Source organism: Hippocampus zosterae, chromosome 11 (assembly GCF_025434085.1).
Source record: "Hippocampus zosterae strain Florida chromosome 11, ASM2543408v3, whole genome shotgun sequence".
NCBI classification, from domain to species: domain Eukaryota; kingdom Metazoa; phylum Chordata; class Actinopteri; order Syngnathiformes; family Syngnathidae; genus Hippocampus; species Hippocampus zosterae.
Window position 1 is genome coordinate 668709 of NC_067461.1, and position 18720 is coordinate 687428.

The window sequence follows — 18720 nt, forward strand, 5'->3', positions numbered from 1 at the left end:
GTAAGGCGTTTTTAGTCGAAAAAATACGACCATGTATAGTAAGGCGTTTTTAGTAAAAAAAAACAACCATGTATAGTAAGGCGTTTTTAGATGAAAAAAACAACCATGTATAGTAAGGCGTTTTTAGACCCAAAAAAACCACCATGTATAGTAAGGCGTTTTTAGTCGAAAAAATACGACCATGTATAGTAAGGCGTTTTTAGTAAAAAAAACCGACAATGTATAGTAAGGCATTTTTCAACGAAAAAAAACGACCATGTATAGTAAGGCGTTTTTAGACCAAAAAGAACGACCATGTAAAGTAAGGCGTTTTTAGCTGAAAAAAACGACCATGTATAGTAAGGCGTTTTTAGACGAAAAAAACGACCATGTATAGTAAGGCGTTTTTAGCTGAAAAAAACGACCATGTATAGTAAGGCGTTTTTAGATGAAAAAAACGACCATGTATAGTAAGGCGTTTTTAGTCGAAAAAAATGACCATGTATAGTAAGGCGTTTTTAGTAAAAAAAAACGACCATGTATAGTAAGGCGTTTTTAGTCGAAAAAATACGACCATGTATAGTAAGGCGTTTTTAGTAAAAAAAAACAACCATGTATAGTAAGGCGTTTTTAGATGAAAAAAACAACCATGTATAGTAAGGCGTTTTTAGACCCAAAAAAACCACCATGTATAGTAAGGCGTTTTTAGTCGAAAAAATACGACCATGTATAGTAAGGCGTTTTTAGTAAAAAAAACCGACAATGTATAGTAAGGCATTTTTCAACGAAAAAAAACGACCATGTATAGTAAGGCGTTTTTAGACCAAAAAGAACGACCATGTATAGTAAGGCATTTTTAGACGAAAAAAACGACCATGTATAGTAAGGCGTTTTTAGACGAAAAAAACGACCATGTATAGTAAGGCGTTTTTAGACCCAAAAAAACGACCATGTATAGTAAGGCGTTTTTAGTCGAAAAAATACGACCATGTATAGTAAGGCGTTTTTAGTAAAAAAAACCGACAATGTATAGTAAGGCGTTTTTCAACGAAAAAAAACGACCATGTATAGTAAGGCGTTTTTAGACCAAAAAGAACGACCATGTATAGTAAGGCATTTTTAGACGAAAAAAACGACCATGTATAGTAAGGCGTTTTTAGACGAAAAAAACGACCATGTATAGTAAGGCGTTTTTAGCCGAAAAAAAACGACAATGTATAGTAAGGCGTTTTTCAACGAAAAAAAACGACCATGTATAGTAAGGCGTTTTTAGACCAAAAAGAACGACCATATATAGTAAGGCATTTTTAGACGAAAAAAACGACCATGTATAGTAAGGCGTTTTTCAACGAAAAAAAAACAACCATGTATAGTAAGGCGTTTTTAGCTGAAAAAAAAACAACCATGTATAGTAAGGCGTTTTTAGACGAAAAAACGACCATGTATAGTAAGGCATTTTTAGACGAAAAAAACGACCATGCATAGTAAGGCGTTTTTAGCTGAAAAAAATGACCATGTATAGTAAGGCGTTTTTAGCTGAAAAAAATGACCATGTATAGTAAGGCGTTTTTAGTCGAAAAAAACGACCATGTATAGTAAGGCGTTTTTAGTCGAAAAAATACGACCATGTATAGTAAGGCGTTTTTAGTAAAAAAAAAACGACCATGTATAGTAAGGCGTTTTTAGATGAAAAAAACAACCATGTATAGTAAGGCGTTTTTAGACCAAAAAAACAACCATGTATAGTAAGGCGTTTTTAGACCAAAAAAACCGACCATGTATAGTAAGGCGTTTTTAGCCGAAAAAAACGACCATGTATGGTAAGGCATTTTTAGCCGAAAAAAAACACAAAAAAAAACTCCTTGGTCTAAAAACGCCTTACTATACATGGTCTTTTTTTCGTCTAAAAACGCCTTACTATACATGGTCGTTTTTTTCGGTCTAAAAACGCCTTACTATACATGGTCGTTTTTTTCATCTAAAAACGCCTTACTATACATGGTCGTTTTTTTCAACTCAAAACGCCTTACTATACATGGTCTTTTTTTTCGTCTAAAAACGCCTTACTATACATGGTCGTTTTTTTTCGGCTAAAAAGGCCTTACTATACATGGTCGTTTTTTTCATCTAAAAACGCCTTACTATACATGGTCGTTTTTTTCAACTCAAAACGCCTTACTATACATGGTCATTTTTTTCGTCTAAAAACGCCTTACTATACATGGTCGTTTTTTTTCGGCTAAAAAGGCCTTACTATACATGGTTGTTTTTTTCAGCTTAAAACGCCTTACTATACATGGTCGTTTTTTTCGGTCTAAAAACGCCTTTCTCTACATGGTCGTTTTTTTCGTCTAAAAACGCCTTACTATACATGGTCGGTTTTTTCGTCTAAAAATGCCTTACTATACATGGTCGTTTTTTTCATCTAAAAACGCCTTACTATACATGGTCGTTTTTTTCAACTCAAAACGCCTTACTATACATGGTCTTTTTTTTCGTCTAAAAACGCCTTACTATACATGGTCGTTTTTTTCGGCTAAAAAGGCCTTACTATACATGGTTGTTTTTTTCAGCTTAAAACGCCTTACTATACATGGTCGTTTTTTTTCGTCAAAAAACGCCTTCCTATATACATGGTCGTTTTTTTTTCGTCTAAAAACACCTTACTGTACATCGTTGTTTTTTCCGTCTAAAAACGCCTTTTTTAGACGGAAAAAAATAAATAATAACCACCAATCTTTGTCAATTCATTTCTGAAACGGTCTTTTGTGAATACAAGTCCGTCGCTGTCAGAGCCAAAATGAAAATGAGTTTGTATCACCAACTCGTTTTGGAGAAGATTTAGTGTGCATGCTTGCGTGGACCTTTATTTGCTGAAGCTCTCGTGGTCAATCTTCTGAGCATCGCCAGCCTGGTCAATTTGGGCTCAGCTTCATCCGCTTTCATTCCAAATTGTCAAAGCGGCAAAATGCCTGCAAGAATGCGCTGGGGGCGTTTTGACACCCGTCGGCGGAAGACAACGCGGATTCCATTGAAGCTCCTTCTTTCCGTGAATGCATATGGTCTCAGGTGATACGCCACGTGCGGCGGAATATTCCGAGAACAAGCGAATCGGCCGTTGCGCTCATCCTCCGTGAAATAACGTGTTCCGTGGAAACAAACAAACAAAAAGAAAAAAAGCGATTGGGGTATCCGGTGTCAAAAAAGAAACCACTTACCTGCACCAAAGGTAATTTGTAACCTTAGCAACCGCTTGTGAAAATTGAATGGGGGATTAGAAACGGCTGGGAACAACACACACACACTCCCACGTATCGCGCGCGCGCGCGCACGTGTGTGTATCTATATAAGACGCAGAAATGGTCTGACTTCAAATCATTCTGGAGGAGAAGAGTTACACACGGACACCAAAAGAACAAGTGATGTTGATAAATAGATGTTTTTTTTAAATTTAAATCCTGATTAAAAGAATCGCAACGTTCATTTGATTTCATTCACCAACGTCACACACGCAGCCCGAGAATCCCGCAGGCCTCTGCTGAAAGCTCCCCGGTGACTGCACGTTGTGACAAACTTTTCCCTTCTCGGTCTTTTGGTTCAATTTGGAAGAAAATTTGGAACAGTGTGACGTTGCCAGGAGGTGTCTCAACGTCACCAAACATGGCGCCTTTGGACAGGAAAGAAAAATCCAAAATCGGAAATAAATAATAAGCAAATAAGCCTTGACCATGGACCATTCTTGGAGACGCCATTGTGTCTCTTCCCGCATCTTTTCGGCATTGTTGCGTTTTATTTGACGGGTGTGTGGCCAGGATTTTGGAGCGTTTTGTTTTTCTCTTTTGAAACGTGAAATTGAGCACGTGTGTGTGTGTGTTTTAACGTGAAATGTGCTTTTTCTTCTTGCGAGGGGGTCAAACGTTGAGGTGTAGAGCGGCACTTTTGGCGGCCAGGCTCAAAATAGAAGCGGCAAATTCACCCCAAACATTCCGCGCCATGTCAAAAGCGCCAAGCTCTGCTTCTCGGTCCTGCGTGACGCGGGGAGGCTGCTTGACTTCCTGTTGGGGGAGGGCGGGGGCGGGTGGGAACACATTTCATAAAAGGGGCAAAAACAAACGTCTCAATGGTGGGTGTGGGGGGGTGGGGGGGTCATCCACCTGCATAGGAAGGAAGGTCACATGTGTGGGTGGGTTTGGTGTGGGTGGCGGGGGGGGTCACGTAGAAGTTGTGGACATGTGACTTTAACCTCGCCGTGAACTTCACCTTCCGACGACTTCCCATTACCGCTGCACGACATTCGTTTTCGGGTTTTTTTTTTTAATTCTCTGTTGCTACAAAACCACATTTGTAATTTAAGATCTCGGGCCTACGAGAAAGAAGAGAAGCCACGAGGTGCACGTCAATACTGAACAATGGACGATGACGAGATGAGAAAGGAGCGCGCTTCCAAATATCAACAATTTGATCTCATGACAACAAGGATTGATTGGAGTGCCACTTGGAGAACGATTACAAGATATGACAAGAATTGTCATCGTCACAAAAATTTAAAAAATGGGATTGTGAGGCCTTACAATGGGGTGGGGGGGACCCCGCCCTCCCCCACGAAAAATCGCATATTGGCCTCCGAATATGATAAAGTTCAAATGTGAGGTTTAGTCCAATGTTTTCGTTTGATTTGAGTTTCCAATAATGATCATTCTAATGGTGATCATCTCCGGGTGTTCTCGTGCGCTCCGTTGCTTGCATTCATGTTCATGAGGGCTTGGGGGCGAGGGCTTGGGGCGGGTCTCCGTCCGCGAGAGACGCGCAAGTGCAGCTGCCACGCATGAATGTTTGATCAAGTCGCCTCGAGAAGGCTCTCCCTCCGAAATCCGCGTCGAGATCCGCGGCCGCGCCGTCACATGTGCGGGCGGGCACCACGCGATGAATGAATGAAAACTTGCAAGAAGGCGGCGAAGAAGCAGGGCGGGGGGTGCGAGTGCTCGTCTTTTGCCCGCTCTGCGCGCCGATTTAATTTCTTCAAATCCTAATGAAATCCTTTGCGGGCTGTGCGGGGTTGAACCTGGGTTTGCCCCCCTGCTCCGAAACCACTAAATAAATGCGCCCTACATCGATTGCGTCCGATATACGATATATCGTCGTCATTTGAAGCCGCCTCGGAGAATGCATCTTGAAGGGCGGGCCTCCGCCGTGGCGTCCTGCTGAAATCGGATCGAGCGGACGCTCGTTTTTTTTTTTTTGGGGGGGGGGGGATAATCCTCATCGGCGACGGCCTCGCCCCATTCCTTTCGCTCGATTCTGTTGTCCGCCAACACTTTAGCCGATTGCCGTTGACCACGTGGACGCAGCTGAAAAACGGGGGCCGTTTCGGAGCCCGCGGCCTCCCCCGTGGGGAAAGGGAGCGCGCCCATGTGCGGCCTGTGACGGCGCCTTCGCTTTCTGCAACAGTCTTCAATCTTGCACGACTGAACCGCCGCACTTTAGTCTTGCACTTTGCGGCACATCCGCTGCCCGCGTACCGGATGACGATTTGATTTCGGAGCCATTTCGAGCACTGACGGCCGATCAGTAGCGGTGACCTCCAAGTCCGGAGTTGGAATTGGAAATGTGCGCATTTCGGAGGCCACCTGTTTATGCCTCGCGGTGGCGGGAGCAGAGGAGGCCTAATTGATTCTTAAGTGGTGTCTCTAAGGAGGAAAAGAGGGCTTGGGTGGGGAAGGGGAGGGAGGGGGGGCACCATTCACCACTTCAGGGAGCGCCGCGTGTGTACCTGACTGGATGCGCGAGGATGGGAGGAGAGGAGCGAATCAGAATCGGAGGGTTCAATGCGGCCGGGAAACGGCAAATTCAACTAAGCCTCAATGAAATGATATTAAAATTGCTATTCACGTTTCAAATACACACGCTAACCATCACCGCCGCCAGCTATATTTTTCAGGGTGACTCCGCAGAACCGTTGAAACACTTTGAAAAAAAAAAAAACAAATAAAAATACGGCCCGCGGGCCGGAACCAACCCGCCAGTGGGCGCAAATGCAGTGGTTCAGTCAAAATAACTGTTGTTGCTCATTTTGTCCAATGGAGGGCGCACCGACGGACATTTCAATGACGTTCTCCGTCAATGATCTTGCGAAGTGTACTTTTTCAAGTTGATAACTTGCTTCCGAGCGCTAAACCGCATTCAACGCGCTAATGCAAATCAGTGACCAAACATGAATTCGACTATAATCATAAAATAAAACCATGACCCCCCCAAAACAAGCAGAAATCACCGCCGGTGATCCGGTGGGAGATTGTAAAGTGAACTTGCTCCTCTACACCGCGGCAAGAAGCCTGCCGGCGTGTCAAGCCTCATTCAGCACACAATGGCGGATCCATCACGCTGGTGACACACACTGCCAAGCAGCCCCCCCCCTCCTTCACCACCCGCCACCCTCAACACACACACACACTCATACACGTCACCTTCTCTGCATAGAACTGACTAATGACGCAGACGTGCAAATTCTTCTTTGCAGACCTGTAGTAAGAGAAGCCGTCCTCCGTGCTTGTGTATATATATATATATACTGTACATATATTTATATGGATGTATATATAGAATGTTATATTAGAATGATATATATTATATATTATATTAGGATCCCTCCATTGAGCCCAACTTGGAGGAATTTTTGTCCGAATCTTCATTAGAAGTTGACACAATGTAAATCTTAATGTTGAGGAGGGTCTTGTGTGTCGTGGGGAAGCAGGCGGGGTCGACTGGGGAGGGTGTTGGGTGGGGGGGGGGGTGCACCCCTCATTAACTGTCGCTAACAAGCCGTGTAAATACACTGATTGGACAGCTCGGATACAAGCGCGCGGCCCTGCCAGGAAGTGCCCCTAATGAGGGCACACAATGCAAAGCGCATACAAGAAGAAGAAGAAGAAAAAGAAGCAGACTGGAGGGGTGGGGTTGGGGGGGCCGGGTAAGAAGAAAAGAGGGAGAGAAATGTTTGAAACTTTCTGTTGCGACTTCTGCTGCGTTTCGAATTTTTTTTTTCTTGGTTCATTTTACAAGCCTCGTCAATATCGCGAGGCATGAAAACGCCAACGCGACATGTTGTGCACGTTTGATGTATTAAAAAAATGTTTAGAAAAAAAGAAAAAAACTTGCCCGTTCAAATAACACTGCCGGAAATGTAAATTGGAGAATTGAAAACAGTAATTATTATTTTCGGGAGTTATACCGCCAAATATTAGCATCAATATTATATATTTATAAGAATAATGACACACTGGAAAGTAGACTCTCGACCGCGCTACAATAAAGCAAAGAAAGGGAAGTGCAAATTAAATAAAACGGCTATTAAAAAAATCAAACGATTGAACTTTACGTTCACGTAAGGCCGAAAATTCAAATAAAGACTCTCGAGCGTTGCAGAAAATCGGCGCGCTTGGAAACCCACTTAAAAAAAAGCTTTAATGCAAGTTTCTTTTGCACACGCAATAGAGAAACAAGAAACGACTCCTTATTTGCTCATTTGTCATCGATGTGCCTTTTCCAGAATTAAACCAGCGCATGGGCAGCAATTAGTCGTTTTCTGTGTTTTTTTTTTTAAACACTTGACATTTGAAGGGATACTCACGTGGGGCCGCCGTATAATTCCCACCTTGTCCACAAATGCAACGCTGCATTACAAGCGCTAAAAAAAGAAAAATTAAAAGACATTTCAACACAAAAATCATTCAGAATTACAACCAAGATGTGCCATTTCAAATCGCTCGCACACACACACACACACAGACAAGCATGCAAAAAAAAATAATAATAAAATAAAACAAATTCCAAGAGACTTTGCGCCAAATTGAACAAAATATTTCTTACCGTATTGATGATGCGTATGCTCCCTCCGTGTGTGCTGCCGCACTGTGTGGCCAAGCAGGGTCCTGCGTGTGCGCGCGTGCGTGGCTACATCTGCACGCGCACAGATAGAGAGAGAGAGAGAAAAAATATTCACAGGAAGAAAATAGCAAGGAGTTGCATTTGTGACCTCTCTGGCTTCTTCTTCTTCTTCTTCTTGTGACGTCACATGCCCCATTTCATCCACTTTGCAGGAGCAAGATTGGAGCGTCGTAGCGACGATAACTAATAAGAATTGTCCCAAGCGGGGTGCACTGAGGATTTAAAACTACAACACACACACACACACACACACACACACATAGCACACAGCAATCTGCCCCCCGCTGCTCGGAACATTGAGCAAGCCCTGGGATAAACACACAATTAGCGGCAGGTGAATAAACTTGTTTGGGAGGGGTGTTAATTACAAGCTTAACGTAAACAAAAGGCGCGTAGAAGAATGTGCAATGCTAATTGCACCACCACCACCACCACCACCCCCAAAGCAGCCACCCACCACCCACCACTGGCACCCTTTCCCATTCAGGTTTTACATTTCACCTCTTGTCCGCTCTAGCAGCGATTTCCGAATTGCCTGCGAGGGTTGAAAACAACAAAAAAAAAAGGTGTCCTGCACGAATGTCAGATAAGACCCGCAGCTTGACGTTGGAGTGGCGCACTAGGAAATTGGAGCGCCGGTCAGGTAAGGAGGCTTTGCATTATGCGCCTCTGCTAAGCCCTTCACTTGTGACTTCATTTGGGGCGAGGCGTATTGAAGGCTTGCAGCTTGAACCCCAGCGTGAAAATACCGCCTTTTACTTCCACTACGAGGAGGAGCCCCACCTGCCCCCCCCCCCCACACACACACAGCCCCTCCCTTCCATGCCCATCTCCTTCCATCTCAAATAATGACTTCCCTTCCCTGAGTTGACGTCGAGCAACTCACCCAAATGTCCTCACGCGGAGCAGCTCGCGTGCACGGCTTCGAGTCCAGCTTGTGAAAGTTTGTGGCGCGGGACAAGGTGCACATCTAGAAACACAGAGCGGAGGATAAGTTTTGAATTCCGCAACGATTTGCGGCAAAGGCGGCTTAGGATCATTATGTCAGCTTTCCGCCGTTCGGATTAGGCGGCGGCGGTGGCGGCGGCGGCGGCGGCTCACAATGCGCGTCACTATGCCTCCATCGGCGCGATTTTGACACCCGGGGTTGAATATGAGCCACAAGCATGAAAATCACACCGAGCGCCGCGGCTACCGCACTAAGCCGAGTCCTGTGACCGTGGAGATGTGGACATGGATCGTGTCCTTAGCTGCAAGAAGAAAAAAAAACAGAGGGGGGAGGGAGGGGGGGGGCATCAGAAGTCACACATGAGCAGCGAGGTTTCTTAACTTGGAGGCTTGTTGGGTGGGGGGGGGGGGGATGAGGTGAGGTGAGGTGAGGTGAGGCGGGACCAACCGAGTTAGCCGGCCCGGACGCGAGCAGGGGGAAGCGGCGTCACATCGCAGCATGCACCGGGACCACCACCGCAGCCGATCCGGAGCACCTCTGCTAACAAAGTCACTGCTAACCAAACACACACAAATAAAGTTGACGTGATGAGTTTTTTTTTCTTTGTTGTCCACTCGTCGCCCTCATTTGCAGGCCGCCGTGCCTCTCCGGCCTGTCGTCCCGCCACGCGTATTTTCTTCATCTGTTGTTGTTATTTGAAAAGTACTTTCAGCAGCCCCGCGAAAAGATGGCAATAATATTCCAGCCCGTCATTCCGTGCCGCGACCAAAGGGCTGGGATGTATAAAAAGGGGAGGGAGGGGAGGGGGTAGGGGGCGGGGGCAGGGGCGGGGGTTGCCGTGGCGATGGAAGACTCCGATAACCCCCCGCGCGCGCGGCACCGGTGGTGAAAGCCTCGCGCTTACGTACTGGCTAATGATTGGCACGCTTGACAGTGATTGGCAGCGGCGCCATGGCAACGGCGCGGCGACACCAAGAAGACCAATAGAAAAGGGAAACAAAAATGTTTCAATGCTACACTCAACGGCGGATTTAGGGGGGAGATATTATGCGGCCGGTGTCATTAGGCGATAGCCATTGAATCATTCGATCTGCTTTTTTTTTTTTTCCCTTCTTCCTCTCCCCCTTTTCCCCCTTCCTTCTTCTGGGGGGTCAGACGCGCAACTCGGCCGCGCTGGCTGCTGGCGTCGGGCTGGTCGGCCCCCGTATTTCTTTTTTTTTCTTCTCTTCCTTCTTCTCCGTAGTCGGGCTGCGTCTCTCCGGCGATTTCCATGGTTTTCCGATCGCCTTTAGAGCTTTATCCCTCCCACTTCTTCCTGCCCAACTTCGCCGATCGCCCGCTGCTCCTGGCGAACGGCGCGCCGGCCGCCCGCTCCCCGGAAGACTTGTCCATGTTCCAGCTACCCACGCTCAACTTCTCCCCGGAGCAGGTGGCGAGCGTCTGCGAGACGCTGGAGGAGACGGGCGACATCGAGCGGCTGGGCCGCTTCCTGTGGTCGCTGCCCGTGGCGCCGGGCGCCTGCGAGGCCATCAACAAGCACGAGTCCATCCTGCGCGCCCGCGCCGTGGTGGCCTTCCACACGGGCAACTTCCGCGACCTCTACCACATCCTGGAGAACCACAAGTTCACCAAGGACTCGCACGGCAAGCTGCAGGCCATGTGGCTGGAGGCGCACTACCAGGAGGCCGAGAAGCTGCGCGGGCGCCCGCTGGGTCCCGTGGACAAGTACCGCGTGCGCAAGAAGTTCCCGCTGCCTCGGACCATCTGGGACGGCGAGCAGAAGACGCACTGTTTCAAGGAGCGGACGCGGAGCCTGCTGCGGGAGTGGTACCTGCAGGACCCCTACCCCAACCCCAGCAAGAAAAGGGAACTGGCGCAAGCCACCGGACTCACCCCCACACAGGTCGGCAACTGGTTCAAGAACCGGAGGCAACGAGACAGAGCCGCGGCGGCCAAAAACAGGTCGGTCGCTCGCTCGCACGCACGCACGCACGCACGCACGCGCGCCGATCCACTTGCCGCTGCGCGTCCGCGTTCCCCGATCGAGCCGGAGCGGCCGGCCGGCCGATGCCGGCTGCCCGGCAAGGGAGCGCCTTGCCGGGCGGATTTGTGGACGTCCCTCCGAACGTCCCCCATGCAAGTGTCCCAACACTCGCGTTGGGCGGAAATTATTATTATTTTTTTTTTTTTAATTAAAATAAATGTAAAAAAAAAGAATACACGAGAATGCACGCAACCGAAACACAGAAATTCAAACCGAAATGTCCGATCAAATCAAATGACCGGCCAATGTGACGATCTCTCGATCGTGCCGACACGGTTTGACGAAACACGGTGAAAATGTGAGTCTTGCCCTTTTTTTGCACCGTATCGCCGAAATATCGCCCTCTTTAATACTGTTCGTGCTGGTCGAAAGGTAATACCGCATAGCTGAAATATTTCGAGAGAGAGCTAACAATGGAGGGAGAAAATAGTTTCGTGTGGAAGAGGCATGGTTGTTTGCTTTTTTTTTTCCGAGCTGAAATGTGGCGCAATTCTTCCATTCGCGAGCATATCAAAAAAATAAATAAAAATCTGACAGCGAAAAACAAAGAGGGTGAAAATCATCCAACTCCTCGTGGTGTGGGCTTTCGACGTCACTTTGCACGGTGATCGAGGAAGATGACCCCGCGCAGGGGATCACGCAAAAAAAAAAATCCTTTTGGGTATTTCAGAGCATTTGCGGACTAGGCTGCATTCATAACATCAAGTATGCTATCGCCGCGCTCGTAATGGATTAAAAAAAGCGCCAGCGACCCACCACCGAGATGAGCTGCAGGCGGTCTCCCCGCCGCACATTTCCGCAGTTATTATCAGGAGTGCGTTGGCGAGCAACGTTTTAGGATGATTGCCGCCGCGAGCGGCCGCACGTCACTCGCGGCAAACCCGACAAAGTGTCATCTGCACTAGTTGCGCTTGAATGGGGCCGCTTCTGGAGAAAAAAAAACAACAAAACAATTCAAAAAGCTTTGCACACTTATTTCGCAAAAGGGCGAGCTCGACGAGGAGGCCCGCGGATGGTGAAAGAGCCTTGTTTTTTCAGTGGGTGGGGGTGGGGGGTGGTGGAAAGAGAAAAAACGAAAAGCTGACTCGCCCCTTTGTGCCCCGGCGTCTCTCTTTGGCTCAGGCTGCAGCACCAAGCCATGGGAGCGGGCGCCATGAGGTCGCTGTCCGAGGCCGGCCTGACCCCTCACAGCTCGGCCGAGTCGCCGTCGACGGCGGCCAGTCCCACCACCAGCGTGTCGAGCGCCACGGAGCGCGCCGACGCCGGCACGTCCATCCTCTCCGTCACCTCCAGCGACTCCGAGTGCGACGTATGATAGCAAACGGCCACGCCGAAAGAGAATTATCCACAGGACCTGAGAGGAAAAACAAAAACAACAACAACAACAACAACAACGGACTCGGATGGAGGAGTCACAAGGACCGATCGCTATAAATATGACGTAAAAAAAAAAAGATACGGCACGTGTTTGTTTGTTGGTTGGTGGGGTTTTTTTTTGTTTTTTTTTGTTTTTTGAATGAGAAACGCTTTGAAAAAGACAAAAAAGGAGCCAACGCTTGACGCCCTTCTTCGTCGTCTTCATCACACGCCAACAATACTCAACTTGCATGAACAGTCCCTTGTTTTGATTTTTTTTTTAATTTTTAATTATGAAATGGGATTCTTCTGCATCCAGAGGAGCAACGAGCAGAGGGAATTCAAAAGGTTTGGACCCTTTATTTTTGGGATGATGTCACGCAGACCAGATGGGGTTTTTCTTTTTTTTTTTTGTTCATCAGACAATCATTTCAAGTCGTAAGCACCTTTTTTTTGTTGTTGTTGTTGTTCCAAAAAATAAGAGAAAATCTTTTTCTCCTTCGTCACCGTCTGCCTGCGCGGGGCCAAAACAATGTATGAGATTTTTATTTTCAATATATTTTTTGGGGTGGGGGGGGTGGGGGTTTTAATATGGGAGGATGTCGCTTTAAGCGAAGAAGAAAATGACAAGGGCATCCCTCTCCCGCGCTGTAATATATATAAGGTGTAGAAATTATGCTTGTACATAACGACCCCCCCCCCCGTTCCTTCCTCCCCCACTTTTTCTCCGCCATCTAATCTTTGCTCCAAACTGCAAAACACTCACGCGTGCTCGAGTTCGGCCTGTCTGTTCTCTCTCTGTGACATTTGCGCATATCACAACGTGGACCTTCGTCCTCCTCGTCCTCCTCCTCTTCCTCCTGCTGCCCTTCAAATCGTCTTTCTATCTGTGAATATCATAGCATCTTATGTTGTTGTTGTTGTTTGATTTGGGGCTTTGCTTTGAAATCATCAAATATAATATTTAATTGAAAGCTGGGTGTCTCGAGCCAAGTTCATCCGGGACCGTGATTGGATTGCTGGGGGGGGGGGGGGGCTTTAGCGCTCATCTCTGCGGGTTTATGCTCGTTTGTAGCGTGCACCTTGCAAAAGTCACCTCCGCCTTTTTTCCTCGTCGCGCTTAAAACTGGGGGGCCGAAACCAAAACAGAAAGAAAGACAAAAATCGCGCGGTGTCGTTCAAATAGCTACTCCGCGGCTTCCGTATAAACGGCAACACATTCTGGCAAAATAAAAGTAAGCAACACCAAGCCCAAAACAAAACAATGGAGAACGACGAGCGCACCTTTTGTTTACCGTTGCCGCTGAATGCCGAAATTAAGTAAACGCGCCATTAAATGGCCTAATCGCGATGGGACTCCTCCCCTGCTCCAATCTGCTATTGTGGCCCCCTCAAAAGAGCTTTTCTTCCCGGAACGACAAGCACCCCCCGCCCCCCACACCCTCCGCTTCTGCCCTCGCCTTAAAAAAAGAGGGGGATTTCTCCCCAGCAAGTCTCTTTTTTTTCCCCCCTTCTGCCCAACCTGCAAGCAATGAGCGCGTTTTGTTCCAGGACACTTGCGGGGGTCATTTTTGATCACGTGCAAATGTGGATCGAACAGCACCCTGTCATGATTTGGCACATCTTGTTTGAGACAACAAAAAAATAATAACTTGCACGCACACTGCAAAAAAAAAAAAAAAAAAAACGGGTTGTGGGGCACGGGTTGGGGGGGGGGAACAATGCTGGAGAATTGTGGGGAAGAAAATGGAGAAGGTATATTTCAACGGGGAAAAACATTCTTGAAAAAAAATCCCATTTGAACAAAAAAATGAAAAATATCCACATAGCGATTTTTTAAAATCATGTATTGATAATTCATTCCGAGTCTATTTTTCGTGCATGTGTACCCCCCGAGCCAAAAAGTCGACCTTGCACATTCATATATAACACGAACATGTGTATTGTTTTTAAGCATGACTATGACAAAGATTTCAGAATAAAAGATGAAGTGATGCGCCAGAGGCAGCTTTTTGCTACGCGCGTACACACTCAACTTGTTTTTAATTTTTTTTGTTTTTTTTTTAAGCGCCATTTGGACCCAAAAGTGACTCTTGAATTCAGCAAAGTGTTTGCGATATGGAAATGAGACTTTCTGGCGATGTCACACAATTGGCCCTTTTCGCTTCTGGCATAGCCAAGAACTCTATCGGTGCCATTTCATGACAAATAAAGAAAAAAGTATACACTCCGAAAAAAAAAGGAAAGAGGAAATGTCTCTTGCAGTGCGGGCGCGTTACGGCGACTTGACATGGGAAATTGAGTGCAACTTTTGGGGAAAACTTTCAGCAACATGACTCGACCGTGTTGATCGCGTGGTGTGCGGGATTTGGGCGCAAGCCTTTGAAATCTCCTCACAAGACGTCCACGCGTATTTCGAGAAATGTGGATCAAGTCCACTTGGGCCTTCGGAGCTTTGGGCGCGTCGGTGCAAAAACATACGTGGGCGTGTCTCTGTGTGTCTGCGTGTGTGTGTGTGGGGGGGGGGGGGGCTCGTGTTCGTGATGTGTCAAGTCAAATATGGATCAGCACACAAAAGAACTTAGCGAGGAGTAATCTGTGTGTGTGATACTACTTACACGAGAGTCAACGACAAGAATGCGAGACAATCGCACGCGGCCCCCCCGAGCGCACCTTTTCCACTTTGGACTTGAATTCCGCGAGGAGCTGCCCACTCCAGCTTGTCACGCACGGCTGCTTTTTAACAGCTTTTTAAAAGTGAATCGTGGAAGATGGGGGTGGGGGGGGAGAGGGTGTTAGAACGAGGTATGCATGGCCAAAGTCTGGCGGGGAAAAATACTTGCCCTGCCCTGTTGTGTTGTGATTTTTTTTTTTGCCCCGTCTCCTTGACTGCACACACGTTGGCCGATGGGGTCCATTCACGTCGCAGGAAACAAAGGCCAACGGCTCCTCAAGAATGACCCGAGAGGCCGCCCGCAATATCTGTTGTGGTTGTTTTTTTTTTGCGGGGAGCGGGAGGCGAGCGACACGGACGCATAGAGGCACCTCGCAAGCTTGGAAATGGATTGTGCGATTGCGAGGGACAAAAAGGCACACCTGAACACCAATCAAGCAATGAAATCCGAAGTGCAGAATTTGCACCGCATGCCTGGCCTGCCTCAATTTTGGGGGCTGCCTTCTATCAAATGTCCAAGAGCTCCAAAAAGGACGCTTTTTAATTTGGTGCTCCCTCGAAAGGCATCAAAAATGACACGACAAAGAAAATTACACAATCCTGTATGGTTTACATAATAACGTTATGATTGTAATTCTATTTTTTTTATCATAAGTTACTAAATTAAAATCAGGTGCGTTATTATTCGCCACTCATATATATATATATATATATATGTATATTTCTTATATATATACAGTATATATGCTCAAAAAATAATGAGAACATATAAAGGGAACACTTGAAGTTACATTGTGCTGTTCAAATGTTCATTTTATTTGAGCATTTCATATATATATATATATATATATATATATATAGCACACATATATATACATACACACATTATATATATACATATATACACACACACACATACATATATAAATATGCTCAAAAAAATAAAGAGAACATAAAGGGAACACGAAGTTACATTGGGCTGTTTAAGTGTTCATTTTATTTTTTGAGCATTATATATATATGTACAGTATATTTATACATACGGTACGCATATGCACATTTATATATATATATATATATATATATATATATACATACACACATATATACTGTACATATAATCAGAAATCTGATTATATATATATATATATTATATATATATATATATATATATATATAGCAGCGTGTGTGTGTGTGTATATATATATATATATATATATATAAATGTGTGTGTAGACATGACATTTTGCAGGTTGACTTCCGACCTTGTCATCGCCGTGTCTACTGTGTAAATTACACGAGCCTGCACCTGCTGCTTGTTGTCCACCAAGAGCACACAACACAGCAACACGTGCACACCTCCAATATCACATACACACACACACACACACGCGCGCGCACACACACTCTCCACCCACTGTTTGAAGATGTTCTCGTGTTAATTTGTTGCTCAGACATCACGTAGTAAGTGCGCGTGCGCGTGTGAGCGCACACACACACACAAGGCTCATCTCTTTAAAACAAGCGGAACATGAAAGCATCCGAGCAGCAGCAGGCTTACTCGAGCGACTGTGAGCCATGTCGCGTGCACGCGCCCGGCCTTTGCGTGCACACATGGGGATGTGGGGGGTGCGTGGGCGCGTTTGTGTTGTTGTGCAAGGCCACTGGGTGCAAGCTGTGTGATCTCTCGCCCTGTGCACACCGACTGGACAGAGGGCTGAGCAGCTTAAATACAACCCGAGCACCTGGGTTTTCTCCCGACGTTCTCAGGCCTTCTTAGCTTGCACGCGCGCGCGCACGCCAACATACATACAGACATTCAACGCAGCCGTGTGTTTAGCATTGGACGGCAAAACATTTTGAGTGTGCCCGAGTGTGTGTGTGTTATTCCGGCCTGCCATCTGCTTTGCGGCCCTGTTTGGGTTTGCAGGCACACAATCGCACACTTTTCAGAATTGGTGTTGTCGTGAACTCACTCTCGTCACGAAGCCACACCGTGTCAAATCCCAACCTTCAAAGTCATTAAATTGAAATGAAAGTTTTCCCCCTCGAAGTCACCCCGACTTCATTCGGTCAACTTGGCGTTCGCTTCACGAGGAATTGGAAATAGCCATTCGTGGTTCGACGGAACTACGCGTTTGTTTTTGGGGTGCGCACAACCTTCCTGCATTGGCGAAAGGAGACTACAGAAGTCCGAATATGAAGTCACTCCGCAAGTAGCTTATATTATTAATGATCATTTTTTGTTTGACCATCATATTATTTCATGTTAAGCATACCTAAATGATATTCTGTTGCTTAATAATTGGTTAGACATGTTTTTTATGTTGATGGGTTCTGATTGGCTGTTGAGGTAAGAGAAGCAGGAAGTGATTTTAGTCACGTGAGTTGCGTTCTTGAACGGCTTCTTTTCCCTTTTAATAAAACCGCATTTCAAGGATTCCATCTCTCCTTTTGCCGTTCGTAAAGTGGAGCCATCCACTAAAAACAACAAAGTCCTCAACTTACATTTGCATCAATGGCCACAGCTCCACTTTTCCGCACCGCTAAATGACAAACGGTCGGCCTTCCGAGCATATCGCCAAGGCTTCGTCGCGCATTCCACCATGTCCAGACGGAAGCCAGCATATTGAGACCATATCCTTTTTCGAACGGCTACATATTTCGGCAGGCCAGGAACGAGTTGATTGTGAGGCTAATCTGGACAGTGCACATTGCACGTTCTTCCGGCGCATCAATCGCAGAGATTTTATTCGTTTCAAGGCAGGCCCAAAGCTCCCCTGGTGTGACGCAGCCTTTTTTTGTGTACGAAGCTCAAACCAAAGGTCGGGCTCGCTTTGCCCTTATCAACTCAGCCCCCATTTAAACGCTATGTGGGATGGATTATAGGAGAGCTCTAGTCCCAGTTTACACACACACTAAACACACACACACAAAACACACTGCAAGAGTGCACGACGGCCTCGGTCAGCCGAGGAGCACCAAACGTGTTCCTTGACTGCCATCTAGCGGAGCTCTCCGGAACGTTTTTCCATTCGTGGCTGATTTTGATTTTGTACCCGCTCAAGACTTGATTTTGGACGGCCGCACGTTCTTATAAGACTCACGCCAAAAGATTCGGACTTTAAAATGCCACCGAGTGTCAATCTCAACGCGCAAGCAATTTTTTTCCCACTTAAATCTGACGCGCTACAGTTGGACACGACCGCGAACAACACCAACACGTCCCAACGAACATGCGTCTCTCACGTAGAACGTGAAGCGCAGGGCAGCTCCGAAATTGATAAATTAGGAGAAAAATATGTTCGATATATTTTATGAATTCGGTTGCCTGAAATACGCAAAACGAAACGGAAAATGTGAGCAAAAATATAGAAATGCATTTGATCGATCTGTTTTTTTTTTTAGGTATGACTTTTTAGACGGTCTTGGAAGGGGTCGTCAAGTCATGAATTTGGCGATAAATTCTTGCGTTGGTGGAATATGAATGAAGCAGCAAAACGGGCCAGATTTGATCACTGCCGGGGGCGGCCATTTTAAACCGGAAATGACATCACAGTTGCTCACAGGGCGGGCTCAACTTGAGAATGTCACCTGACCAAACAGGTGAGCCGTGACTGAGGCCGGCCAAACAACGAAGCCGCCCCCGGAGAGGCACCAAAACACTGCCTTATTCACATCCCACAAACGCAAAGAAAATATTCTTTTGACTTGACTTCCATTTCGAACACTCTAGAAGTCATTGTTGACTGTAAAAAACCCCCCCGATGAAAT

The 18720-nt window shown here is 46.4% G+C and overlaps 1 protein-coding gene and 1 long non-coding RNA gene across 2 annotated transcripts; one reads left to right on the forward strand and one right to left on the reverse strand.

Moving 5' to 3' along the window:
• Positions 1 to 7853: 7853 nt before the first annotated feature.
• Positions 7854 to 9621, reverse strand: LOC127610487 (uncharacterized). The gene is made up of 4 exons (XR_007964867.1): positions 9320 to 9621; positions 9025 to 9173; positions 8810 to 8893; positions 7854 to 7935 (listed from the first exon to the last, which is right to left on the reverse strand). It is a non-coding gene; the product is annotated as an uncharacterized LOC127610487 (long non-coding RNA).
• A 279-nt stretch (positions 9622 to 9900) lies between these two features.
• Positions 9901 to 12231, forward strand: six3a (SIX homeobox 3a). Its single transcript, XM_052080668.1, has 2 exons — positions 9901 to 10834; positions 12039 to 12231. Exons 1-2 carry the CDS (start codon positions 10143 to 10145, stop codon positions 12229 to 12231), a joined length of 885 nt encoding a protein of 294 aa, XP_051936628.1. The 5' UTR covers positions 9901 to 10142.
• Positions 12232 to 18720: the final 6489 nt, after the last annotated feature.